This window comes from Fringilla coelebs (genome assembly GCF_963513975.1).
Source record: "Fringilla coelebs genome assembly, chromosome: 9".
In the NCBI taxonomy this organism is placed as follows: Eukaryota; Metazoa; Chordata; class Aves; order Passeriformes; family Fringillidae; genus Fringilla; species Fringilla coelebs.
In genome coordinates this window covers 27,188,576-27,215,713 of record NC_140067.1, presented here as the reverse complement: position 1 = coordinate 27,215,713, position 27,138 = coordinate 27,188,576, and the positions used below count along the sequence as shown (strand labels likewise).

Genomic DNA, 27,138 nt, shown 5'->3' with positions numbered 1-27,138 from the left:
CTCTAACTCTAGCTTTCTAAATGTCACAATGTCACATACTTAGTATCTATTATTTTCACTCGTTACAATGGAGCAAATGCTGGTATTTACATTTTTTCCAAATGTCAGTATGTTGAGTTCCTGCTGTGCGTGAAAGTTCTTGCCTTAATTACCCATAATTTCACGTTAGCAGGCAGGTGCAGGGAGAGTGTTTTCCTCCATTTCAGCTGGTTCACACAAAGTTGAGAAGCCGTGGGGAGCTGGGAAAGCGGGCAAGCTTGATTTCCCCTCTCAGTCCATGAATAAAGACCGTGTGGGAGAGGAGGAGATCTGCTGCTTCAAACCCTCCTGCCTCCCAGGACCCGCTTTTCAAAGGGGATCCGCGTCCCTAAACACACAGCTCAGCACTTACAGGGAATTCCAAAAGTGCTTCTGCCTTCCTGGTGACTTAACTCTGGGTTTTGCTTGCCCCCAGCGTGGTGGAGAGCTCAGCATCCCCGTGCTGGGGATGCTCCGAGTGCTCTGATCACCGCCAGCAGCACGGCCCGTGCTGAGCACAAACACTCTGCCAGTTCCCTCCCCGTGCCTGATGGTTCCTTTTGATTAATCAAATCAGTTTGGGAGGATGAACCTGGTTTCCCCGTGCAGATTTTGCCCCCCTCCTCCCCACCACCTCCCCCAGCAGCCAGCTCACTTAAGGCAGCCTAATGAAATTAATTAACAGCAAATTTAAAATGTTGTTTTTCGGCGCTGTAATTGAATTCCAGTTTTCGTTTGAAGGCAGCGTGAAACAAGCAAAATAAAGATGGTAATTTGCAAAGTGAGGGGGGTGCCTTCCCCTTGCCAACAATGGTGCAGATACAGGAGGGAAGGCTGCGCCTCAGTGGGAAGCTGATGGTGTTTTTTCTGGTCACCCCAACAAAATCTGCTATTTTCACAAAAAGTAGCTCACAGGCAAATGGCAGGCTTGAGCTGATGGCCGAGATCAGGCTGGTGTGAGATGGTGATCAGGTTGATCTGGTCTGAGGGGGACACAGTGATTAAAACAGTGCCCATCTCCCCTAGGGAGAGGTGCTGGTGTTTCCCTGTCTTTGGCTGACACCCAGCTGCAGGATGTCCCTGAAATTTTGGAGCCAGCCAGGTGAATTAGGTTGGCACTTAGGTGAATTTGGTTTGGCACGTAATGTGCTGGAGCATGTGTCGTGTCCCTGCCTGGGTTCCCTCTGCTTCCATGGCAGCCCAGCTTTGTCCATCTGCCTCCCTGCCCCAAACTCTGGAATTAAAGGTACTGAGGGAAAACTGGGCTGCTGGGGCAGGAGCTGCAGCACCTCTGCAGCTCTCTGGGCTGAGTCCTGGCTGGAGAGCTGGAGAAAATGGTTGAAAACCGAAAACCTCTGCAATCACGGCCAGGTTCACATTTCACTGCTCCCAAAGGATGGTGAATATTTTGTCTGCAATAATCTGTGGTGTGCTCCCAGTGATCCCATGATGCTGCTGAGAATTTGTCCTGTATCCTGTGTTCCCAGTGTCTGAAGCTGTGTGGGTGAAACCTGCCCAAATTGGAAGGAGACTGCTGGGTTACTGCTGTCAGTCAGTGCTGTCTCCCTGCACCACAGCTGGAGTTTTGGAGAAGCCCACTTCTGGATTATACCCAGAAATATGGTTTTACTCCCCTTTAGCCCTTCAGGTTTGTGATTTTTGTAGGGTCATCCACGGTGCTGGCAGGAGATTCTCAGACTTCTGCTGCTCACAGTGACCCCCAGGTGTGTCACAAAATCTCTTTTCCCAGCCCAGCAGTCGAAGAAGGAGTCAGAGCTCTTCAGTTCTTGTTCTCAAGGTGGTTTATTGTTTCTTATCTATAAAATTCTTTCTCCTGGCCTGCCAAGGTCCATTCAGCAGGACAGACAGAGGCACTCTGCCTGCCCTCAGGGCAGTGTTACCTTTTATACTAAAACTACATATACACGATTTACAATAACTTCCCAATACCCATCACCTATGTTAGACAGTGAACTTCTACTCTAAATCAATCAAAAAGTGCCAACATCACCCAGAAGATGGAGGCCAAGAAGAAGAAGGAGAAAGGCTGGACACGCCCAGATCCCTTCATCTTGCCCCCTGAACCCCCATTCTAAAAACCCCAAAAAATCTATTTTTCACCCCATGGCAAACTAACTGTTGTTCTACTTAGACTTTCGTGGCTTGCAGATCCTCATACAAGGTTGGTAATTTTTTCCATGGCTCATAATCAAAGTCACAGGTGTCTTGGGCTCTGTGCCAGGCTCTCTGAACCCCCTGGCAGGGGTTGGAGCCATCCAGGACAGCCAGAGGGATGTCCTGAATTCCCACACCGATGACTAGAGGGTGTGCATCCTTCGGTCCCAACAGCCATTGTTTGGGAAGGGGTGAACACCTCCCACGGACCCTCTGCTCCACCTCTCCCCCTTGACCAGCTTTGCTCTTGCAGAGATCTCAGGCAACACGGACGACATCCCCCTGGTGCGCTGGCGGCAGCAGTGGCTGGAGAATGGCACCCTGCTCTTCCACATCCACCACCAGGACGGGGCCCCCAACCTGCCCGGCTTCGACCCCACGGAGGAACCCCAGACCGAGTCGGCCGAGGAGGAGCTGAGGATCCTCCACATCTCTGTCATGGTAGGTTGTGGGGCTCCAGCTGCTGGTTGTGGGTTTCTATGGTGTGGGTTGAAGGCACGTGAGACAGTAGTTCATGTTCACTCTCAGGTGTTTATTATTTCTCATCAGTAAAACAGTCTCACTGCTGTGAGTTCAGCAGCAAGGCACAAAATGGCCAACAATCTCTTGGTACAGGGTCTCCTAAGACTAAACTATCCAATTAAGAACTGGCAGCTGGATTATTTCCCCTTTAAACCCAATAACTGATCCCACTGAGCCCACAATCCAGACCCTTTCTGCCCAATTATAAAATGCCACCCAAACCCATGGAAAAGAAGGAAGAAGAAGCACAAAGAAGAAACCCAGGGTGACACCCTGTGCCCTCCATCTCGCTTCCATCCACAACACACTAAAAATCCCAAAACCTCAATTTCTCACCAAGTGACACACCTACACTGCTCTCTGTAATCTATTGCACACTTTTGTGGGTTCCAGTCTGGGAAACTTTCTCCATGAATGAGGGTCACAGTCAATGCTCCCCTGGGGGTCAGGGCACCCCAGAGCAGACAGAGAAACATTCCCAGTGCCCTGGGTTTCCACAGTGTGTGATGGGAAGGCAGGCCCTGTTCAGCTGTCCAGAAGCCTGTAGAAAATACAATGGCTTTTTGAAAAGCCATTTATTTCCCCCTCTGGCTCCAGCTGCCCTAGGATGGGGAACTGTGCCCACCTTTGGGGTGGTTAGGATGCCCAGAGCACCTCTGTGAGTGGTGAATGCTGAGTGCCTTCACAGGCTGCTTCAAAGCTCTCCCTGAGTTTGCATCACTTTGAAAACACATTTGTGGGGTGCCTTTATCCCTGGGGGTTCTGTGCTTTGGAGGTCTCAGCCACGTTAACCCAGGGTTAACTCATCAGGAGCCCTCTGCCCCGTGCAGGGTGCCTCTGCCCTCTGCCCTGATGCACAGCCTGTGTCACAGTGCCACCAGGCACTGTCACCACCACTTTTATCAGCCTGGCAGCCCCGTGGCCATGGTTTCATGTGTCGAGGTCACACAGCAATACTCCACCCAGCCACACAGAGAGAAGGTTTTAAAGGCAGAGAAAGGAGATATCTGTAGGCTGGGGGAAGGTCTGTGGTGTGCTTGTTGATTGTTTGGTTTTTTTTTCTGTTGTGTTGGAAAAATCTTGAAGAATCCTACAATTTTTGTGCCACTGGAAGCTAATTAGCCAGAGACAATGTGTTGCAGAGGCTGCAAACAGGCTGTTCAGTGGTGTCTACCCTAATAAGAGCTTCAATTGCTCTTCCAGATTGCAGCCCCAGGCCAGGTTTCTCCTCCATCATTTGTGCTTGATTAGTCTGAGGGGAAAAAAAAATTGTTTTCAAAGCCACTCCCCAAAACATCTTGCACCATTATCTCAATGTTACTGTCTGTTCCCAGCTGCTCCTAAGAGGGTGCATCACCTCTGGAGAGGCTGGCCCTGCTGTGGTCTTGATCTTCTTGGGCACTGCTGTGTGCCAAGACCAAGGCAGAAGTGCCTGGCTGAAGGTTTGTTATTGAGCTGATGAAAAGGATGTCTGCAGCTCATGGCTGTCAGACCAAAATGTGCAAATGCAGGTTGAGCCCTCCTCTGCCCTTCTCCCCCCATCACTCTCAGCTCAGCTCCGACAGCATCCTTACCTCCTGACAAACAGAGGCTGGCTTTTGTGCCAGGAGTCAGGATCACGTGGAGTTTTCAAGGCTGATTTTCCCTCTTTGCTGTGTGGTTGCCAAGGGAAGAGGTGTGAGTGAGGGATTGTATCCATCCTGACCCAGGTCTGCTCTGGACTGGGTGAGGAGCACTCCCACCCCCATCCCAGGCAGGGCTCCTCTCCCAGCCTTCACATGGAGGGGGAATAAGGCAGAATGGGATGTCAGTGCTCCTGTGGAGGGAAAAGGGGCTGTGAGGTGGTGGTCTGACCCTCTCCAATAGGCAGTAGGTAGGGGAGACTTCAGTTCTGGCTTTCATCCTCCTCTCAGAGCCTCTTGAAATCTCAAGAGTCCACAGGCTGCTTTTCTCAGGGATAATTTGAGCTCAGACTATTGGGGCAGAAGAAACTCCTTTTCAGTGAAATAACAAGTCTCTTTTGTGAACCCCACAGCCACTGCCTGAAAAAAGAGAGCATCCACCAGAGTAAAATTCCATCTTGGTCTCTCCTGTTCACCATCACAGGTGCATGGCAGAGCTTGCTGGTGTTTGGGGGATTTTATGTGCATACAGAGGGTGAAGGAAAGCCAGGAATGCCCTGGAATTCCTCCTACCTCCAGCTGCAGGTGTGCTTTCTCTAGGGTGATGGAGAGCCATGACAGAGGAGGCCACCTCTGGTGGGGATGGGGATAATCCCCACTAATTTATGGACCACAGGAACTCATAGGGATTGCAGCATGATACAGAGTTAGGCTCCCACTTTGCCACTAAAACTCCTGCACGACTATGCCAGGCACTTGATACAAAGGCATGTGGTGATGGAATTAGACTGATACAGAGATTAGATATTGGGAAGGAATTCTTCCCTGGGAGAGTGCTGAGGCCCTGGCACAGGTTGCCTGGAGAAACTGTGGCTCCCCCATCTCTGGAAGTGTTCAAGGCCGGGGTGGACAGGGCTTGCCCCTGCTTTTGGCAAGGGTGTTGGAATGAGGTGAATTTACCAATCAAAACCATTGTAGGATTCTATGGTTTCAATGATTCAGGGCAAGTTTTCAGCCCCAGCAAGATTTTCTGACTTCCTGGCTGTAGGCTCCCTGGCCAGAAAGATGCCAGCCAGCCCCCTGACTTCTGCAGGACTGTTGGTCTCCTGAATCACTGAGTTTGTTTCCTCTTTCTTTCTTTCTTTTTATTTTTTTTTTTTTGATTGTTTGGGATTTTTTTGTTTTTAAAGAAAGTTGGGAAGGAGGCTGGGATGGTGCATCAGAGCTCCATTATTCTGGAAATGAAAGTGGGTTAAACTGTAATGGCCATTAAACTTCCTTTTCCAGCTACTTCTCATTCAATAATTCCCTTAATGTTTTATCCTAATGGAGCAGATTATTACTATTATTTTATTTTCTCAAGATCACCTGTTGCACAGAAAAGAGGAAGGAGACTGGAGCTGTGGATGGACTCTGAGCTCTTAACTGGCTCCACATGCTTTTTCTTGTTATTATTGTTATTATTCTTGGCAAATTGTGCATAAAGGGCCAGTTTGGGACTTTCATCTCACCGCCCTCCATCTGTGACGTCTTGCAGGAGGGTGATCTTGGGGACAGTGGCAGGCTGGCAGGGCCAGGTGCAGTTTTGGGGTCCCATTCCTGTGGGACAGGAGCTTTCTCAGCCTCTTTCCCCAAACATCTTCCCCAAAGAACACGTCAGTCATCTGCCTGTCTCGAGCCTTGATCTCTTTTAATCTGTGCTGCAATTTCTGCCGGATACCCTGGGAACATCTCCCAGGATTGAGAGTGACAGCACTGAAACCGGTTGGAAATGGGTCAGAAAAAGTTGCCCGTAGGAGCATTTGCCTGGAATGAAGCTGATCTCTGTTTTCAAAGGCAGGAGAGTGAAACAAACCACGCTTTGCCTTAAATGCTGCTTTTTCATGCCTCGCTGGCAGCTTCAACACTGGTCCAGCCCAGGGCAGGCTCCAGGCCAGCACTGGGTGCTCCTGGTGCCAGCAGACTCTTGGTGATGGGCTCCCCTCTGCGACCTGGAGCACCCCTGGGGTGTTTGTGTCCCAGGGGATGGCAGATGCCAGCCCCTGGCTGTCGCTGTAGGACACGAAACAACACGAGCGCACACACCGCTGCCCTCAAGTCAAAGAAAGGGGAAGTTTATTTTCTGACTCTAATATTTATAGTTTTCCAAAAGTGACAGTGGATTGGAGGGTGAGGGTGCCACCTCTCCAATGACACTGGACAAAGCAGCAGTTTATCAAATTTCTCCTCTTCCATAAAAGAATGCAAAACAATGAGTTATTTACAGGAAGTGTGTGAGCGTGGTATCCACATGCCCTCTGAACAGAGAGAATCTGTGAGACAAGCAGAGAAGAAGGAAAACACAATTCTTACCTCTCTTGCTGTGCCTGTGTTGTGCTAAAGCAGAATGCAGTGTGGAGATTGTTCACCCAAAGCGAGGATGTTTTGTTCCCTTGGCCTATCAGGGCCAAGAAGTGTGAGTGTGTGTGGCGGTGAGGGAAGTCTTGAGACTCTTAATGTAAGAATCAGCAAGCTCCAACTTTATTGATAAGCACCAGACTTTTATACACAACATGTAATAAGCTCATGCAAGCTAAACAATCTATTGGTTATACTACAGTATCAGCTCTTCCTCATTCTTGAGAACTTACATTTCTGCTTCTCACGTCTCATGAGTAGTAACAGTAGTACTGTTATCGTACTACTGCTATACTCAAGGACACAATGTTCTTGCAGGTGCAGAAACTCAGATTAGCAGGGTTTGGTACTTTCCCAGTCCTTCCTTGGTCAGCTAACAAAAGCATGTCAGAGTAACCTCTGCCCTGTAACCATTCCTCCACAAGTGTGTTGGGACAGTCACGAGAGAATCAGAGCTGTGAGTGCATGGCAGATTCACTTTAGATGGAATGCACATAGTCTAGCATAATAAAATAATTCATTAGCCTTCTGATGATGGAGTCAGACGCATCATTCTCTCTCCCCTTCGTGGGAGTCGCCTTTGATTTACAATATGTGAGAAAATCCGTTACAAGCACGTAAACATCAGAAGGCTCAGAAAACCTTAAAAACCCACGGCCTGTGTGTGTGTGTGCCCGCAGGGAGGGATGATCGCCCTGCTGCTGTCCATCCTGTGCCTGGTGATGATCCTCTACACCCGCCGGCGCTGGTGCAAGCGGCGCCGCGTGCCGCAGCCCCAGAAGAGCGCCAGCGCCGAGGCCGCCAACGAGATCCACTACATCCCCTCGGTGCTGATCGGGGGCCACGGGCGGGAGAGCCTGCGCAACGCCCAGCGCGTGCAGGGCCACAACTCCAGCGGCACCCTCAGCATCCGCGAGACGCCCATCCTGGACGGCTACGAGTACGACATCACCGACCTGCGGCACCACCTGCAGCGCGAGTGCATGAACGGCGGCGAGGACTTCGCCAGCCAGGTCACCCGCACGCTGGACTCGCTGCAGGGCTGCAACGAGAAGGCCGGCATGGACCTCACGCCAGGTGGGCTGGGGCTGAGCCGGCTCCTCTCCGGCTCGTCTTCTCCCCGCGGTTCCGTGCGCGTGTTTTCCCCGGAGTGTTGGAATAATGGCCAGTGGCTTTAAGGTGATGGGGGAGGAAAGGAGTCGGTTCTGATCCAGAGCTTTATTCTGGACCACAAGCCTCTGAATGCAGCAACTGCTCCAAGAGAATCCCGACTGCGTGGTTCCCAGCCCTTTTACCGGGGAGAAGGGGAGGGAAGGGGGAGGGAGCCACCAACCAGGTACAGGAGGGGAGGTCTCAAGGGACAAAGGACACCTGGATGGCCCAATGTCCCCCCAGGGGTAGGGGGCATCTTCTGAATTCTGCCAATCACCCTTTTGGAATGCCAGGACTGACAGACAGTGCAAGGGAGGGGGAGGGAGAGGTGACTGACACACCTGGCAGGGAATTATCAGGGAGGGATCCGAAGTTATGAGGTAAATCCTGAAATCACAATGCAACACCGGAGCATTTTCCCTGTTTCCCTGGGTTTTCGTTGGGTGTGAGGTGTTGGTGGTGCCCTGAAGGCACTTCCAGGGCTGCAGCCAGTGGAGAGCAGTCCCTGCTTTGTGGCTTCCATGGCCTGACAGAGAACCAGAATGGGGCTCCTGCTGTGTTGTGAGGTCCCCAGGATGAGGTGAGAGATGAGAATTGACTCCAAGTTCTCAGAAGGCTGATTTATTATATTATATTAAAAGAAAATGATATACTAAAATTATACTAAAGAAAGAGAAAGGATACAGACAGAAGGCTAGAAAAGAGTGCTCATGAAAGCTCATGACTGACTCCTCAGAGTCCGGCACAGCTGACAGTGATTGGTCATTAATTAAAAACAATTCACATGCTGGGTAAACAATTCTCCAGCTCACATTCCAGAGCAGCAAAACATGGAGAAGCTGAAGCTTCCCAGGAAAAGAAATCCTGGCAAAGGGATTTTTCAGAAGATGATATGGTGACATGACTCCCTCAATGCTATCCCATTGTGACCCCCAAACTTCCCTTATGTATCCCCGGATTTCTGGTGTCATTTTCAGGTGAGGTTTTTAGTAGCAAATTTTTACTTGCCATCAGTATGATTCAGAGTTAACACTGGCTTCTGATCACCAGCAGGGATTCTTTGAGGCTTATAGCAAACCTGTTCTTTGGTCATATCACTAATTGAGCCGTCCAACTAGAGCCTTCCCAAACAGTTTGGGAAGATCATGGTGTGGTGCCTGAAGCTCTCTTGCATATGAAGAAGTGCCCTGAGAGGCTGAGTGTTAAATCTCAGCTTTTGGCTAGTTTGGTGGAGGTGCCAGTCCTCTTCAGGATTTGAGCTGCTCATGAGTGTGCCCTGGGGGCAGCTCAGCTCATTGGCTTCAGCACCTTGACCACCTCAGGATGATCTGGAGATGGACCCAAGAGAACCTTTCTCTCACCCCCCTCCCTTTTAAAAGTCTTCATCCCTGAAATATTTTGCCTTCCATCCTTCCTGCTCAGGCAGCGACAACGCCAAGCTGTCCCTGATGAACAAGTACAAGGACAACATCATTGCCACCAGCCCCGTGGACTCCAACCACCAGCAGGCCACGCTGCTGTCTCACACCTCCAGCAGCCAGCGCAAGCGCATCAACAACAAAGCGCGAGGTAGGGCGGCCCCTGGGGCGGGTGGGGCTCCTTGGGCTCCCACCCACCCACATTCCTGCCACCCACCCTCTCCTGGGATGGAGAAATGGGACCAGAGCGTGGAGAGAGAGTGGGAAAGAGGGTTTGGGTGGGGAGAAACGGAAAATGTGCCCGCAAGGATGCGAGTGATGTTGGGCTGGTTGCGAAGATGCAGGTGGTGTTTGCCCCAGTAAATGCTGCAGGATACTGGCACAGCCATGGGGAAAAGGTGCAAGGTAATCTGTGGAGGGGGAGTCTGGCTGTGTGTGCTGGGAAGGGGAGCAGATGCTGTCCCTGCTGCACCTGGCAGATGGAGCTTCTGCTCTGTAGAGCGAGGCTTTCCCTGAAGGGTGGTGTAGGATGCCAAGGTTTGGGGTGGCACGGTGCCAACCCCTCCGTGACTACACTCAGTGTCCCCTGCAGCTGGCTCAGCGTTTCTCAACCCCGAGGGGGACTCAGGGACAGAGGCAGACACTGATCCCCAGCTGACCTTCTACACGGACCCCTCGCGGAGCCGCAGGCGCAGCCGAGGTGGGTGCAGGGGCAGGGGTGGGTGACCAGCCATCCCTCTTGCCTCATTTGCCGTTGCTTCCCTGGGTTTGGAGACTTTGCATTGGCAAAAAGATGGAAACCCAAGTGCAGTCCCAGCTGCCGCAGGCACGCACCAGTCCCTGCTTCGCAGCAGGCTGCTGCTGCTCTCTGGTGGAGCTTCTCAGCAGAGGGTGGAATATATTCTGATGTTTTGCTGGAGGCTCCTGCTGGGCACTGGTGTATATTAATGAGTAACACGCTTCAAAGGCTGGCCCGTGCCTTGCCACGCTGCTGCTCAGCACCGTGCACGCTCCAGCTGTACGTGCACCAGAGGATGGGAACAGCCTCGCTCCCCAGGCTGGAGTCTTGCCCCACTGCCCTGCTCTGTCCCTCTGGGAGGTTTCCTCTTCCCAAGAGGAAAGTTAGTGTCTGTTTTCCCTCGTTGAGCCTCGTTTGCTGGATGATGCCTTGTTTTTCTGGGAGTGCCAAGACTGGGAGCCATCTCCTTCAGCTGACTCTGGAAGGCTCAGAGACAGAGACAGACATTCAGGCTTTGTCTCCAGACAGTTTGTTTTCCGCTCAGCTTCTTCAGCTGAAAGATTAAAAGTCAAAGACCTGCATGCTCTGAGCAGTTAAGGCTCTCTATTGCTTTTTCAAGAGCATCAACGAGCCTGTTGTCATGACAAAATTAACCCGAGTGAAGCACCAAGAATGAGGGGGGAAAACCAGGGTACTGCATTTACCGTTTTTCCTAATATTGCTGCTCTGCTTTAAAGCTCTGCTGCTGCAAAGCTCTCAGCATGCTGCAGTGCAGGGTGTGGGAGAGCCAGGGCTCTGGGGGAATCAGGAAAATCTTGGTCACAGCAGGAGAGAGGGATGGAGAGTTCCCATGGCAAAGGCTGCTTCATGTTCTTCAAAGTGATTCCATTTGATTGAGGCTGGGTTTCCAGGGGGCTGGGCAGGGTCTCTGCATCCTGAGGTCCCCTGGCTGCACCCAGAGACCTTCCTGGGTGCTGCAGGTGTCAGGCCTGACTGTGCTCCTGTGCTCTGCAGTGGGGTCCCCCCGAAGCCCTGTGAACAAGACCACGCTGACCCTCATCAGTGTGACGAGCTGTGTCATCAGCCTGGTGTGCTCTTCCCACATGAACTGCCCCCTTGTCGTCAAGATCACCCTCCATGTCCCCGAGCACCTGATCGCCGACGGTGAGCACCCACTGCTCTCACCCCTTCCAGCACCCACTCCTTCCTGCCCCATCTGTGAGGGAGGGGGAGAGGGGGAATGATGGACAGGATGGGGGCAAGACAGGAGGGACAGGTGGGGATGGAGGGCAGCAGTGGGACAGAGGGAATGGGCATGGGATGGAGGGTATGGGCACAGGATAAAGGGGATGGGTGGAAGACAGAGGGGGATGGAGGGGATGGGTCCATGACAGAGGGGACTGGTGTGAGATGGAGGGTACCGTGCTGGGAGCAAGGGATGGAGGGGTGCAGGGGGGAGGGGATAGGCACAGGACAGAAGAGACAGACACAGGGTGGAGATGGCTGTTGTGGGACACAGGGCTTGCTGCAGGATGGAGAGGATGGGCACAGGGCCAAGGAGATTATTGTGGGTTGGAGGAGAATGGATATGGGACTAGATGGACCATGGTGGGATGAAGGACATGGTGGGACAGAGGGATCTGTGGGACCAAGGGGAGGGGTGTGGGATGGAGATGGCTGCTGTGGGACAGAGGGGAAAGGCTCAGGATGAAAGGAGCTGTCATGGGATAGAGAAGACAGGTATGGAATGGAGGAGGCTGTCATATGGCAGACAGGACGGACACAGGACAGAGGGAACTGCTGTGGACAGAGGGTGCTTTCTCAGGAAGGAGGGAATGGGCAGGGGATGGAGGGATCCATCACAGGATGGGGGGCAAACATCACGGGATGGATGGGATGCAGGGGACCACCATGGGATGGAGGGTGCGGCAGCAGGTGGCTGTCACTGACTCCCCTTGTCTTGGTGGCAGGAAGCCGGTTCATCCTGCTGGAGGGGAGCCAGCTGGATGCCAGCGACTGGCTGAACCCAGCACAGGTTGTCCTCTTCTCCCAGCAAAACTCCAGTGGGCCCTGGGCCCTGGACCTCTGTGCCCGGCGCCTCCTGGACCCCTGTGAGCACCAGTGTGACCCCGAGACCGGTGAGTGTTCCTGAGGGTGGGCTGGGTCTGAGAGCTCCCCTCTGCCTCCTCAGCTCAGCCGTGGTGGGAAGGTGCTTCCTCGCCTTCTTGGGAGCTGCTGGGTGTCCTGGTGTGGCTGCAGGCTGCACTCAGCAGGGAAGCACATGGAAAGCCTTCCCATGAGTGCTCTCCCATGCCCCTGATGTCCCTGTCTCCACAGGGGAATGCCTCTGCTATGAAGGTTACATGAAGGACCCTGTGCACAAGCACCTCTGCATCAGGAACGAGTGGGGAACGAACCAGGGGTGAGTGCCCAGGCTTGGAGTGTCCTCACACGAGCTGCTGGGCTTCCACAGCTCCTCACCACAGCTGTGGGAGCTTCTTGGATGGCAGAACTGTAGTAAATTCTTAGAGGCACCTCAGTGAATTGTAAGGTCAGCACACAGCTGGGCTCTGCAGTGGGCCTGCAGGAGGCGAGGATTTCTTTTCTTTGAAATAATCAGGAATGATGTGCAAGAGGCCATTGTCATATTTCAGAGCCAACACCCCCTGGAGAAGATCAAGGCTGTTCCTCCCACCCTTGTGTGCACTATCTTGGGCATCCTGCCCCTTGTGGGGCTTTGGTTTTGGGTGTGTGAGGCATCAGAGGAGGGCTGGGGTCGGGCTGAGGCCCCCACTGGAAACTGGGAAAATGAAATGCTTTGATACTGTGGCCGAGGGAACCGAGGAGTCACCGTCTGCTCCAAGCTTTACACACCTGGAGGTGGTAAAGGAAATTTTGCTGATGTTTCAGCAGCAATTTGGTGGTGGATTCCGAAAGTTCCCATCTCCCTGTGACCCTCAAGGGGGTGCTCCATCTGTCCCTCACCACTCGTGGGTCTGTGACGTGCAGCTCCCAGGAACGGCTGGAGGTGGTGTGCGGAAAGCCAAGACATCCCCAAATTCAGAGGCCCCACCAAACCCTTTTCCCCCCCCCCCCCCTTATCTCATGATGCTGCAGCTGGATCAGTGGTGGCCCTGCACGAGGCAGGATGCCCTCTCTGAAGTTATTAGTGTTCACAGTGGGAAGGGAAGGATCATCAAAGGCTGGGTTTGGTGTCCCCCCTGCCGCGCTGCTGCGCTGGGGGCTGGCAGCAGTGGGGGGCTGTCGGTGCCAGCACAGCCCCGCTGTGTCCCTTTGAACTGGGGCCCTGGGGGGAGCACTGCTGCTCCATCTCCAGCCCCCTCTCTGGTTTTTATCATTTTGAAGGCAATTTAGCACCAGCTGTGTTAGTGAAGTTGTTGCTCAGGGTGCCTGAGCCAGGGTGGTGGTGAGCTCGTGGTGCGGGTGGCCCCACGCTGGGGATGTGCTGTGGGGCGTGGGGATGGTCCCCAAACCTTGTGAGGTGCCACTGCTGGGGGAGGAGAGTGCAGGCAGAAATACAGCTCCTTGTCCTGTGTGTCCCCAGGGGCCAGTGTCCAAGAGGGATGTCCCCAGCTCCTCTGTGCCATCTCATAGGAGGCACTGAGTTACAGGCTGGGGTGGCGGTTATTCCCCTGCCTTTTTTGGGAGGTGCTGTGTTTAGGAGTGTCTCACAGTGGGCTGGAAAGAGCCCACAGCCACCCACAGCCGCATATGGTTTTGGTGTGTTGGGCCCAACACCTTGCAAAAAGCAAATTGGCAAATAACTTTGTCCATGGAGGCTAGTAACAAAAATGGATAAGGACTGTAGAGAAACATTTGCTTCCTGATCCCCTGCTTTTCCTTTGCTCCTGAGCGTGGGTCTGCAGCTTCACACTTTTCTTCCGTGCACACTGCTCTTCTCCAGCTTTTTCCTGATTTAGCTGCTTCACTTTCTGAAGGCAAAGTGGAGATGAAGATGCTGCTTTCAGGTAAATTGGGAAAAAATGTAGATGTAACGAGCAGGAGAGAAGCCAAGGGCAAGAAAGACCAATGCATTCCTAAAGCCCCCTGGGCCTGCTTGCATCTCCTGACCCAGCTTTGGTGTCAGCAATGTCCACCTGAAAGGTGCTCAGGACCTCCCCTGCTCCTTTGGGGCATTTGGGGCTGCTTTTTTAGACCTATCTCCAGCCTGGGGCTCCCACAGGAGCCTCTTCTCTGCCTTTTCTCCTGCAACAGGATTCATACCTGGCCAGGGTATATCTTGTCTTGTGTTTCTTCTTCTATACCAGAGTTGGCTATGACAAATTATGTGCAGCATGTTTTTCTGTTTGGGGCAGAGAAACCTGGCAGTTTTCACAGCCCTAGACCATGGTGGGGCTGTCAAAGTCCTCCTGCCCTTCTCTGGGCCCTCAAGAAGGCTCCAGTGCTGCAGCTGCTACCATCCTTAGAAAACTCTCTCAAGCCTCTTGAAACTGGGGTCATTTTGTGCTTCTTCATGGAACCTGTAAGATTTTTGTTTCATAAGATGGTAGCAGCTGAAACCACACTTCACCATCCCTACCTGCAGCTCCCACTATTTTTAGGGGCTCTTGAAAGCACCTTCACACTAAGCATTGTGATGCTGAGGGCAGGCTGGTGTTTCATGAGAGCATTTTTTCTTTTCTGCTATCTGTTGCTGATGCCCAGGTGCTGCTTAGTGCAGCTCTGCCTGGAAGGGTTTGTGATGGTGGAGGTCCCTTTTGCACGAACCTTTGGCCTCCACAAGGTCATGACAGTGATGAAGGCTCTTTAGCCTAGGAGAACCATCTTGTCAGAGCCTGTTTACCTGGATACCTTGTAGCTGTCAGCTGCTATTCATGTTTTTTGGGGTAGAGGTTGAGTGCTGTGCTGTCTTTTGTTGGGCTCATCAGCTCACTCCCAGTTCCAGCCCAACCAGGTGACCTGCAGGCTCACCTGAAAGAGATGTCTGCAAATATTCTGCTCTCTCCCCCCATCTCAAGGTGAGATCAGCTGTGCCTGAAACATTTCTGACTACTGTTTGTCCAATGTGCTCTGAACCCTGCAATATTGGAGTGATGTGCTGCTGCCACGGGTCAGTCCCCAGAGAAACCACACTGGCCCTCGATCAACAAAGCAGGATTTGCCAAATCCCTTGGCAAACTTGGGAGTGATGTGTTCTGCATCTGACCTCCTCTGTTTTCCCTGGGTGGCCTTTTTATCTGAAAACTCATTTCAGCCCTTTGGTTTAGATAGTTTTGCCGTTGGTTTGTTTTTGTTTACAGTGATGACAAGTTGGCTCGGTGTCTGTTCACTCAGTAGCATCTAATTTTGCTCATGAGGGCGAGCTCGTCTTTGTACTTTATTGGTGATGGCAGTGAGAAGCTTTTTGTGTTGTGTGTGTGTATTTTGGGTACCAGACTGAGATCCACGCCTCCACACTGCATCTTTTACCCAGCGTGTCCAGACCCTAAATCTTCAGTTTTTCAAAAACTCAGATCTTTTTGATCATAGATAGCAGATACATTTGATCAGCTGCTTTTTTTTCTTTTAATTTCTTTTTTTTTTTTGCCTGTTTTAAACAAATCTGTCTGGTGCTGTTTGTGTGCTCACAGTCTGTCTCCCTGCTTTGATATGCATTGTTAATTAGCTCCTTTTCGACTCTTACTCTAATGTTCCCTGAGCAGGATGCAGTTTCTAGCAATCCTACCAGCCACGCTTCATCTTGGCTCATCAGACCAAATTTCTGCCGTTCTTTTTGTGGTACAACCTGGCCAAAAATCAAATCAGCACATTCTGTCTTTAGTTAATAAACTGTTACCTGCCTGCATCTGTACTTTTTCATCCCAGCCCTTAGATCCTTCTCAGACATGGCTTTCCCCTCCCCACGGTGCACTTTTCAGCCTCCCCCGTTGAGATTTGAGGTGCTCTGGATTGAAGGAGTCTTTTTCAATGTGTTCTTTCAACTTGCAGTGGGCTTCACCGTGGCCTGGGGAGGGATTTGGGGCAGTTTAAGGTGATATGGTGAACATGCCAGGCTGGGTGCTCTCATCCTGCTCTAACTGTTGGGAACCTGTCCCACCCACAGCCTTGCAGATGTTTTTTCCAGCACAGGGCCCGAATTAGTGCATCAGCCTCTGCTCACCCAGCTCCCTTCCCTTCCCTTCCCTTCCCTTCCCTTCCCTTCCCTTCCCTTCCCTTCCCTTCCCTTCCCTTCCCTTCCCTTCCCTTCCCTTCCCTTCCCTTCCCTTCCCTTCCCTTCCCTTCCCTTCCCTTCCCTTCCCTTCCCTTCCCTTCCCTTCCCTTCCCTTCCCTTCCCTTCCCTTCCCTTCCCTTCCCTTCCCTTCCCTTCCCTTCCCCTCCTCACACCATATCCCCATCCTGGCACTGCACCTGCTCCTCTTATCCCATCCCCATCCCACAGAAGAGCGAGGGACACACTGAAGTGCCAAGTACAGCACTTTTCCTGCTTAAAGTATTAATTTTTCTCTCTCTTTTTCTCCCCACACCGCTTTTTCTATCTTTTTTTTCCCCCTTGCCTCTCTCCATCCCCTGCTGTGAGCCTCTGCTTTGCAAGCTGAAGGACAGGCTGATAAAAAGCTCCTGGTTCTTTCAGATCCTTTCACCGAGCCACCCACCCGCCTCCTCCCGCCTCGTTCCCCTGGCAGATTTACGGGCAGCCCAGGCAGAAAGTGCCAACATTAGCATTTTTAATAAAGAGCTGCTTGCAGGGGATGGCAGGCTGGGAGGGGGAGAGGCATGGGCAGCTGAAACCCGAGCAGAGCTGGTGGAGCAAAGGGGAGCTGGGGAGGAGCTGCCGTGGCATTGCCGGTGTCACTCGTGCTCGGGTGGGACCTGCTCTCTGCTCTTCTGCCATCAGGGTGGTTAGGAAAATCAATCCACAAAACACCAGGGGTTTGTGTCCAAAAAGGAGACAGAGGAGTCCTTTTTGGCTTTATTGGAATAAAGGGAGAGGCCATGGGGCATTCCCCTGGGATCTCTCAAATTTTTGGAGGATGCAGTCTCCTTTTTATCCCAATTTCCTGGCCACATTTCCCTTCTGGCTGAGGTACTTGAGAGGTACAGACTGCCTGCAATGCCTTATACCAAGGATTCCCCTCTAATGTACAACCCTCCCTTTTAATTTTGAATTCTTATGGAATTTAGGGGGTTTGCTTCTCTATTGTTTCTTTCATCTTTCAATGTCTAATTTCATTTATCAGCAAACCTAAAGTTCATTAGTAAAAGCAAAAATCTTTTTCCATTTGTCAATGAGTGGAATCCTTCCCGTTGTTTCTTTTACCTCCCAGTGCTGGCTTTATCTCCCAGCAGACCCACAGCTTGTTTGTAAAGACAAATCCACTATTCCTCTCAGGGTGGTTCTGGGTCTGCATGGGTCCCCACTTTGGGTGCAGCAGGGGTGCTCTGGTCTCCTCACCCTGGCATGGCCATCCTTGTGCTGTGCACTGGTTGGAAACCCTGAAAAGCACAGGAGGCCAGGGAACCAGCTGTGAAGTCACCTACTCCAGTGTGTAGCCACCAACCACTTTCTCCTGCAGTGACATCTCAGTCACTCTCCCCTGCAGCAGCTTCTTGTTCCTTCTGCAGGGACCCTCTCCTGCAGCCCCTCCAGCCTCTGCCAGCCCCAGCTGCTCCAGGTTAGCTCATGGTGGTCACACCCTGCCAGCTCTGGCTTTATTCCTCACCCCACCCATCCTGTCTGGAAGAGTTTTGCAGGCAGTGGGGACAAGCTGGAGCGCAGTTCTTGGTGCTACAAGTCAGTCTGGCCTCCTCCCCTAGGGACTGCAATTTAAGCATGGCAAGGGCTCTGTTGAGCTGGTTCAAAGCATTGCCAGCAGTGCCAGGTTTGGAGGGCTGAGGAGGTGTTTTGTGAGCTTCCACTCAAGCCCAGATGTGGAGCAAAGCATCCAGATAATGGTTCCTCTAGAAAAGCTGAGAGGCTTCACATTGTCCTGGGGATCCACTGGCAGCACTCTGGCCTTGGGAGCTTGCTGGCTGAGTGTGGGGAATTTGCTGGTTGTCAGGTGCCCTGGTAATTCCCCATTTTGTTGTTTCAGATGCCCACCTGAGTGCCAAGGCTTGCAGGAAGCTGAGGGCTGTCATTTCTGGCCCATTTAATCCAACCTGATCAGCTGCAGAGCTGCTGATCATTGCCACTTTTCTTTGTGAGCTCTGAAGGCCATGCAGCCCTGACTCTCCCTTGCCATGTAGGGATGTAGCTAAAGGCTGAACTTTGCATTTAAGGGGCTTTTTTTGACCCCAAGTAAGGGAAAAGTGTGGCAGGCTGAGGAGATGCCACACATCTCCCTTCCTGGAGCACAGGAACCTCTTCCCTGGATCAAAGCCATCCCCACTTTTTGCAAGGGCATGTAGCATTAGGAGCAGGGGTAATGGGTTCAAACTGACAGAGGGCAGGTTTGATTAGGTATTAGGATGAAATTCTTCACTATGAGGGTGGTGAGGCCCTGGCACAGGTTGCCCAGAGAAACTGTAGCTGCTGGAAGTGTTCAAGGCCAGGCTGGATGGAGCTTGGAGCAACCTGGTCTAGTGGAAGAGGGGTAGAATGAGATGATCCTGGCCATTCTGGGACTCCATGATTGCAGGAATTTTAGCCACATTTGGAAATTGCATCCTGGGTGGACACAACATGGCTTGGGTGCTGATTTCCATCTCCCAGGAGGGTCCAAGTACGCTGGCTCTGTGTCCTGGGTGTGTCCACACGTGCCACCAGGCAGAGTTGTGGCAGTCCCTGTGCATCTACAGCACCTGCCCCAGCACTGAGCTCTGCTGCAAGCCAAGAGCAGCTCTCCACAACCACTTTTCCACCCGAATTGATGGGGAACAATGCCTCGCTTCTATACAGCCTCTGCCTTTGTTCCCAGCCTGATGTGCTCCTCAAAAGCAAGAATAAAACCCATCTGCAGGAGCAGTGGAAGGTGGGGGAGTGAAGCATTCAAGGTGTTGGCGAGACACAAGGAGCACATCTCTTTCTGGATGAAGCTGACCTCATTCAAGGCAATCCGATTGTGGGCTGAATGTAATCCCCAGCTCCCAGCTGACCAGACAGGAAAACAGCATTGTATCCCAGCAAAGGAATGCTGTAATCCTGCAGGCAGGATTTTTGTATTATTATTATTATTATTTTTGTCCTTGCTGAAATAACTTCAGAGTAGAAATTAAACTGCTTGTGCAGGAGAGCTGTAATTGCCTCGAGAGAAAATCCCTGCGCTTGTCACTGGCACCTGACACTCTTGACTCTGAATTTTAGCAGCAGCGATGCGACGGGATGGAAAACCTCCTCTCCCCAGCTCTGAGCTCTTGCAAAGGGGATTTGGAATTTCAGGGTTTGGGAGTGGGGTTCATGTTGCCTGATTCAAAGCCCACCGTGGCTGGGTCTCTTGTCTGTCTCACTCTGCAAGTGGTGGTCTGCCAGCAGGGCTGTGCTCTGGGGTTCGTATCCCAAAGGTGTCGTGGCCATGGGTGCCCCACTGAAAGGCACCAGCCTCCACATCTCAGTGGCTCATCACTCCTCACCCTATGCTATCTACAACAGCAGGGATGGACCAACTCTCCAGCCTCCTGCTTGCCTCCACGCTTGTCTTCCAGCCCACTTTGCAAAGCTCCCCCGCCTGGAGCAGTGAAACACAAGGGTGGTAATAAGGCAGGTGGTGAAACTGGGGTCCCAGGCTTGATGTGCTGCCTGGCAAAAGCCTCACGGAGAGAGGGTCCAGCTGTGGTTTGGTTTGTTTTTGCAATTCAATAGCTGTGATGCAAATCCCTAAAACAGGACAGGCAGGTGGTACTGAGCATGAAGAGATGTGAGGATGGCTGGAGTGCATCCAACCCCAGAATAACAGTGCAGCACACCACTGGTCTATTGGCAGGTTGGAGCTGGGACAAGAATCTGATGTTGTAGGACCCCAAAATTAAAATCTTGGATCTGAGGCTATTTTATTGTGTTCTTTTGGTTACCCTCCAAGTCATCCTACCCCAGGACCCTTCTGCATGTGATCTGGGGGCTGAGCAGGGGAAGCATTTTGGGCTGTGGGCAGCTGTGAGGACATGGTGCTGGTGTGATGCTCCTGGTTTTTTTTTCCAGGCCCTGGCCATACACCATCTTCCAGCGTGGCTTTGACTTGGTGCTGGGTGAGCAGCCTTCTGACAAGATTTTTCGGTAAGCGGTGAAGGCAACGTGCTCAGCACATTTTGGGGCTTAAATAGGACTCGGGGCATGCAGGCATGCAGGTAGCCCCGCTGGCAGGGCTGAGCATAGCTGCCCTGTGCCACCTCCTGGGGACATGTGAGCATGGCTGGGATACCCAGCAGCCAGTTCCTCCTCTCTGTCCATGGTGAGAGTGAGTTTTAGGCTCTGAAGGAGAGTTTCTATGGAAAATGAAAGGGTTTTTTTAAATTGTTTTTTTTAATTACTTATTTTACTATTTTTTAAAATTACTTAAATTACAAGCAATTTTTGGGAATCATTGGTTGTATTTGGAGGAGCCACCCCACTTTACTCTGCCCACACACCTTAGTTTGGGCTGGCAGGATGATCAGGGAGGCCTTAAGGGCTTGGATTTGGGTGGAGACAACCTTCCAGGGTCAGCTTTTCCCTCTGTGCCAGCCTTTGCTGCTCTCCCTGGCAGGTTCACCTACACCTTGGGGGAGGGCATGTGGCTGCCCCTGAGCAAGAGCTTCGTCATCCCACCAGCTGAGCTGGCCATCAACCCCTCAGCCAAGTGCAAGACTGACATGACGGTGATGGAGGATGCAGTGGAGGTCAGGTAGGTGCCATGGCAGGGTGAGGGAGCTCAGGAGGGGCTTCAGCAAACAGAGCTGGCATCCCCACCCACGTTCTGCCAGTGGAGATGTGTACAACCACGAACTGGCCCCTCTTTAGTCCTTCAAAGCCGAGCCTTTGGCAGTATTCCTCCTCATCTCAGGAGCTCCTGCATCCCCCTAAAAGCTTGGCTGCCATCCAGTTCACCGTCAGCTCGAGGAAGGCCTGAGCTCTGGAAAAACCCATGCAGCAGCCACGGTCATGCATGCATCCACAGCACCTCATGGAAGCAGTGACACATCTCCTCTTCCTCCTGACAGGGAAGAGCTGATGACCTCGTCCTCCTTCGACAGCCTGGAGGTCCTGCTGGACTCCTTCGGCCCCGTTCGCGACTGCTCCCGGGACAACGGCGGCTGCAGCAAGAACTTCCGCTGCATCTCGGACCGCAAGCTGGACTCCACGGGCTGTGTGGTGCGTGGCCCCAGGCACCTGCAGTCCCCCTTGGTGTCAGCAAGGAAGGGCAGGACACAAAGGGAATCCTTCCTCCCTTGCTGTCACTTTGGGGTGCACATTTTGAGGTTGATTGTGTGTGTCACCACCACAGCTGCTCTGCTCTAAAACAGGGGGTCTGTGGGGCTGGGGTGCACTACTGCAGTGTCACCAGAGCTGGGCATTGGGGTGAAGAGGCTGTGGGAGTGGGGACAAAGTGGGTGTGGAAAGGGCAGCATGGCTTTGTCAGTCCCTGGAGCTGTGTTGCTGGAGAGTGGGGTTGATACCAGCACATTGCCTTGGTAGGGGATGGCTTGGGGGGCTCCCACCTCAGGGGATACACTGAGCACTGCTCAGCACTGAGCACTGCTCAGGCTGCAGTTTCTGGTGGAGGGCAATGCTGGAGCCCTTCCCTCCACCTCAGCCCCACAGATAGACACCTTCCATGGGTTTTCACCTCCTACTTCCTCCACCCCCCCAGTGCCCGACAGGACTGAGCCCCATGAAGGACGGCACGGGCTGCTACGACCGGCACATGGGCGTGGACTGCTCCGACGGCTTCAACGGGGGCTGCGAGCAGCTGTGCCTGCAGCAGATGGTGCCCCTGCCCGAGGACCCCCTGCTCTATAACATCCTCATGTTCTGTGGGTGAGTGACTGTGGGAACCCAGGAAATTCCTCTGGCTGCCCTGCAGGACTCGAGACCCTGACAGGGGGCTCAGAGACCTTGGCACAGAGCCCAAGACCCCTGTGCCTTTGATCTTGACCCATGGAAAAAACAATTGCCAACTTTTATATGAAGAATTACAAGTCAAGAAAGTTTAAGTAGAATAATAGTTTGTCATGGGGTTAAAAATAAAATTTTCAGGTTTTTAGAATGGGGGCTCGGGGTCCCAAGATGGAGGAATTTGGGCATGCCCTGTCCTTTTTCCTTCTTCTTCCTAGCCTCCATCTTCTGGGTGATGTTGGCATTTTTAGATTGGTTTAGAGTGGAAGCTCACTGTCTAACATAGGTGGTAGGTATTGGGAAGTTATTGTAAATAGTGTACATGTAGTTTTAGTATAAAAAGATAACACTGCCCCAAGGATGGGCAGTGTGGCTCAACCCGACCTGCCAGACAGACCTCGGCGGGTTGGAGAAAGAATTTTATAGATAAGAAACAATCAACAACCTTGAGAACAAGAACTGAAGAGTTCTGACTCCTTCTTCGACTGCTGGGCTGGGAAAAGAGACTTTGTGACACATCTTGGGGTCGCTCTGACCAGCACAGATTCCGAGAAGTGACCCATCATCCCCTCCCTGGCCACGGGGACACCCCCAAAGTGCTGCTGTCCATTGCTGCTGCCCCCCTGAGCTTGTAGGGTTGGGATGGAGGGGGTCTCCTCTGTTCTTGTGTCTGTCCTCAGTGCTGGGGGGGCTGCAGCTGACAGTGGGCCCCGTGCTGGCTTTCCAGGTGCATTGAGGACTACAAGCTGGGCGCGGACGGGCGCTCGTGCCAGCTGATCTCGGAGTCGTGCCCCGAGGCCGGGGACTGCGGCGAGCCCCGCGAGCTGCCCATGAACCAGACGCTCTTTGGGGAGCTCTTCTACGGCTACAACAACCACTCCAAGGAGGTGGCACCAGGGCAGGTGCTCAAAGGGACCTTCAGGTGAGTTCAGACGTGGGGAGGGGGCCCCAGCAAGGTCAGACCTCAGCACCCTCTCCAAGAGGAAGGCGTGGAAGGAGCCTGGGGCCGGACCGTAGCAGACTGCCTGTCCGTCCATGTCTGGCTTTGCTTTGCAGAAGATGGAGGGGCTGGTGGGGAGGGTGGGTCTGACACTTTCCATCAAGAGTAGACATCTTTTTAAACTGTTCCTGAAGGAAAGGAGAAGTACCAGGTGTTTTTTTGGGATGGGTCACTTGCTTGCAGTCATTTCTGCTGTCCTACAGCCTTGCTCTTCTCTCTGCAATTAACTTCCAGGCAGAACAACTTTGCCCGGGGCCTGGAGCAGCAGCTGCCCGATGGGCTGGTGGTGGCCACAGTGCCCTTGGAGAACCAATGCCAAGAGGAGCTCTCTGACCCCACTCCTGACCCCGAGTTCCTCACTGGTGAGTGAGTCCAGCTGGATCCGTGTCTCTCCCACTGAGGCAGATGCCAGCATGTCCAGCTCAGCACCCTAACCTCCCACAGGATACATCTACTGGGGGATATATCTAGTCTGCTTTAGCACCCTGTGCTCAGCTGCACATAAAGGAACCAGCAGCTGAGGGTTGGTTCCTCTTTCCAGTAAGAGGAAGGCATTAAAAATGAAGGAAAGGCAAAGGCTGTAAACTATTTATGGAGTGTAAAAGATCAAGCACCCATCAAATATTTGGGGCATTTAGAAAAGGATTTTTCTTTTTTTTTTTTTTTTGTTTGAAGGCAAAAAAGGTTTTCCAACTACCTTTGATTTCTTTGCTGATATAGTGAAGCATTCAAAACCCAGTGCCACCAAAACCAAAATGTTTTGGTTTGCTGTACCAGAGCATCATGGGCCATGAGTGATAGGTTGTCATGGGTTCCTAGACAGCCTTCAAGGATTTGCCTTTTTTCCAAGTTGCCAGTACTCATAAATAGCCTTCATTTCCTTGGTGTTTGTTGCTGTTTATGGGAATAAATCACTCGGACTCCATTTTCTTCATGGTGGAAAAAGCCATTTTTTATGCACATAACTCCTTTTTATACAGTTTTACAGACCTCATGTGGGACTCCAATTGGTCAGTAGCTTTCTTGCCAATTACTTTATTGGTAACAAGTTGTTATCCTGTATTGATTGGTCACTCAAACCCTGTGTCTACATGCAGGGACAGTTGTTTGTTAAAGATAGTTTTCATTTTTCTATCTAATGGTGCAAAAACAGTTCATACAGGTACAAGTAATTTTTTTACCCAGGAATAGTTTGTTATGTTAATGAATTGTGCACACCAGGATTGCTTTCACGTGGGAACTTGCAAAGTACTAGCTTGACAAGGCCAGCCACTGATTCCAGAGCAGGCCTGATTTTATGAAGCTTTTCTCTATGATTTTTCTACCTTACTGCAACTGTTGACTGAAATGGCCCTGACATCAAGGAGCTGCCAAGCACAGGATGTGGCTAGTAAGGTGCTTTTGTCTCTTAGGAGACCTTCTGCATTCCCTTTGTCTGGCAGAGCTTCCAGGAGGATTTTGGGGAGCCCCCATGGACTGTATCCAGGGTCTGGTGGATGCTGGTTGCCCTGACAGGGTGCATGGCAATGAAGGTGCAGGCAGACTCAGCAGGGAGGAGGGTTCTGGTGGGTCTTGGGGGCTGAGCTTCCCCAAGAGAGATGGATGGGTGGGTCACTCCTGCTTCCCAGGGGATGCTCAACCCTGCCTGGAGGTGCTGGAGGACACCTGCCTCCCAATGGGGCTCTCCTGCCTGTGACATGGTTACGTGGATGTAAGGAAGGCACTGCCACCACAGCCTCAGCATCACAGCAGAGTCAGTGGGACTGGGATTTCACTGGCAGTTATGCTGGGGAGGTAAAAACCAGTAAATGATGCTATTCATTTCCCACTCTCTGCTGGCTTTGTGGCTGATTTAGAGGGAGGGAAAAAAAGGGGGAAAAAAGGAAAAGAAGCAAAATATTCTCTGTCAGAAGCTTGGATATCACTGTGAATACACGAGAGGCAGAGCTGCTGAGTAAGGAAGGGCTGTTTTTGCATAAACACTTTGCAGGGAAGAGCAAGGCTTTGAAGCTGTTGGCAGCAGCCAGCACTCAAGAGAGAGGTGCTGGAGGCAAAGGATCTTATCCTGCTTATACTCTGTCTGCAGGTCTTCTTATAGAGGGGGGGATGCCCACTGTTATCCTCCTGAACTCCTGCTGGGTGCCTGTTAGCAGCAGAGTGTGGCGTGACGTGCTGGCTGTGCAGCACTGGAGCTGAGAGGGAGGAGGTGGCCTGTCCCAGCATCCTGCTGTGGCACTCTGGGGATGCTCTGGCCACCAAATTCAGAGCCATGGGCACCCTTCAGTTCCCTTGCTGGGGCTTTGTCTGAGCTCAGTGGCCTCTCTGTCCCTCTGCTCATAGAAGCTGAGCTGCCTTGTGCCTTGGGCAGCAGTAAGTGGCTGCCCAGCCCAGGTCTCCATGAATTCCTGGCTTCTGTAACTCACAGCTAAATGGCTGAAGAACAGGATGTCTTTGAAGGAGAAGGACAAACTCTGGGTCCTCTTCAGCCCCAGCATTGCCACAGTGTCCTGAGGGAACATTAGCATCAACAGGCAAGTGATTTCCCTGCCCATCTGCTGCCCGCTCAGCTCAGTCCCAGCCGAAGGGGACCCAGGGCCTCTTGGCTGGTGGCACTTGGGCACACGTGGCATGACGGTGACCGTTCCCAGGCCTGCTGACGGCTCATTAAAAAGCACAGCTCTCATTAGGAACATAATTAGCACACCTGGGCATGCCTGGGGAGTGGGCACTGGGAAGGAAGCAGGAGCGGGTGCAGGAGGAGTCTCATTATCTTCCAGCGCAGAGCCCCGGACAGCAAAATGAAACAAGCCTACGTGTTTTCCTTCAAAGCCATCATTTTAATTGCTGGGGACCACCTGACCCTCAGCTCTGAATTCTCCCTAGGGGTATGTGGTGGGTACAGAACTCTCCTTACTGACTTCTTCCCAGCTTGCTGGCTGTGTTGCCCAAGGCACGAAGGGCTACAAGCATCCCCATGGTGAGGTATTGCTCAGCAGTGGCACTGAGTCCCTGTGTCCTTTCTCTGGCAGGGATGGTGAACTTCAGTGAGGTGTCTGGGTACCCCCTCCTGCAGCACTGGAAGGTGCAGTCTGTCATGTACCACGTCCGGCTCAACCAGATGACCATCTCCCAGTGTAAGTGTGCAGGGACATGGGGAATAAGGGGAGAAAGGATGGCAAGAGGTGACACAGCCTTCTGCTGGCAGGTGATGGGCTCAAAGGCTGGCTGTCCATTGTGAGTGTGTAGGGGGTAGCAAGGGCTTGGTGGGCTCTGGGAACTGAGCATCTCCTCCGTCTCCTTCCCAGCCTTCAGCAATGCACTCCACTCTCTGGATGGAGCCACCTCCCGCGGAGATTTTGTGGCACTGCTGGACCAGTTTGGCAACCACTACATCCAAGAGGCAGTGTACGGCTTTGAGGAGTCCTGCTCCATCTGGTATCCCAACAGGCAGGTCCAGCGGCAGCTCTGGCTGGAGTATGAGGACATCAGCAAAGGTAGGAGCTTATCCTTGGGAAGGGTACTCACAGCCACCCCGTGGGAGTGGGAAGGGAGGTTTGCTTTTGGCATTTTGGAGGGTGCCCAGCCTGTGTCAGGACCATGTCCCATGTCATTGTCTCACACCCGGCTCTCACACCCTTTGAAGCCAGCCAAATGATTCCCATGGATTGCAGCAGGCCAGGCAAAAAGAAAGATCAATGCCCACAGCCCCAGGGAAAGACAAGTGCACCAGTCCCACCGAGCCATCCTGCCTCATTCTGGACTTAACTGTTGTCTTTAATCTTATTCTTTCCTTCCTTTTGTCTCTGCCATCTCTACTCTCTTCCACTTGCATCCTGCAGCCAGACTTTTCTCTCTCCAATGTGTTTCCTTCTCTTGGGGAGAACGCTTTTAATGCCAGGGAACCAGCTAGGAGCTGGGAGGTTCATCATGGTGCACAGGGCCTCTGGCACTGCTGCATCCCCTCCAGTGCCCTGGCTGCAGTGAGCTGTGATGGATCCCCTGTGGAAGAGGTCCTGCCCACTTTGAATGGCAGTTTTACCAAAGCTGAGGCAGCCTAATTCCTGCCTGCTGCCATCTGTCCTCAG

The 27,138-nt window shown here is 52.4% G+C and overlaps 1 protein-coding gene across 1 annotated transcript in view; it reads left to right on the top strand.

Annotated features, from left to right (window-relative positions):
• Positions 1 to 27,138, top strand: part of ASTN1 (astrotactin 1) — a gene marked incomplete at both ends in the record, with an annotated part of 54,946 nt that overhangs the window by 18,528 nt on the left and 9,280 nt on the right. Inside the window, 15 exons of the mRNA XM_084211132.1 lie at positions 2,447 to 2,634; positions 7,415 to 7,811; positions 9,309 to 9,455; positions 9,897 to 10,004; positions 11,058 to 11,207; positions 12,014 to 12,181; positions 12,381 to 12,465; positions 20,161 to 20,235; positions 20,705 to 20,842; positions 21,159 to 21,309; positions 21,809 to 21,975; positions 22,781 to 22,975; positions 23,288 to 23,415; positions 26,083 to 26,187; positions 26,359 to 26,547. Coding sequence (XP_084067258.1) covers positions 2,447 to 2,634; positions 7,415 to 7,811; positions 9,309 to 9,455; positions 9,897 to 10,004; positions 11,058 to 11,207; positions 12,014 to 12,181; positions 12,381 to 12,465; positions 20,161 to 20,235; positions 20,705 to 20,842; positions 21,159 to 21,309; positions 21,809 to 21,975; positions 22,781 to 22,975; positions 23,288 to 23,415; positions 26,083 to 26,187; positions 26,359 to 26,547 — 2,391 coding nt within the window. The remainder of the gene's footprint in view (positions 1 to 2,446; positions 2,635 to 7,414; positions 7,812 to 9,308; positions 9,456 to 9,896; positions 10,005 to 11,057; positions 11,208 to 12,013; positions 12,182 to 12,380; positions 12,466 to 20,160; positions 20,236 to 20,704; positions 20,843 to 21,158; positions 21,310 to 21,808; positions 21,976 to 22,780; positions 22,976 to 23,287; positions 23,416 to 26,082; positions 26,188 to 26,358; positions 26,548 to 27,138) is intronic.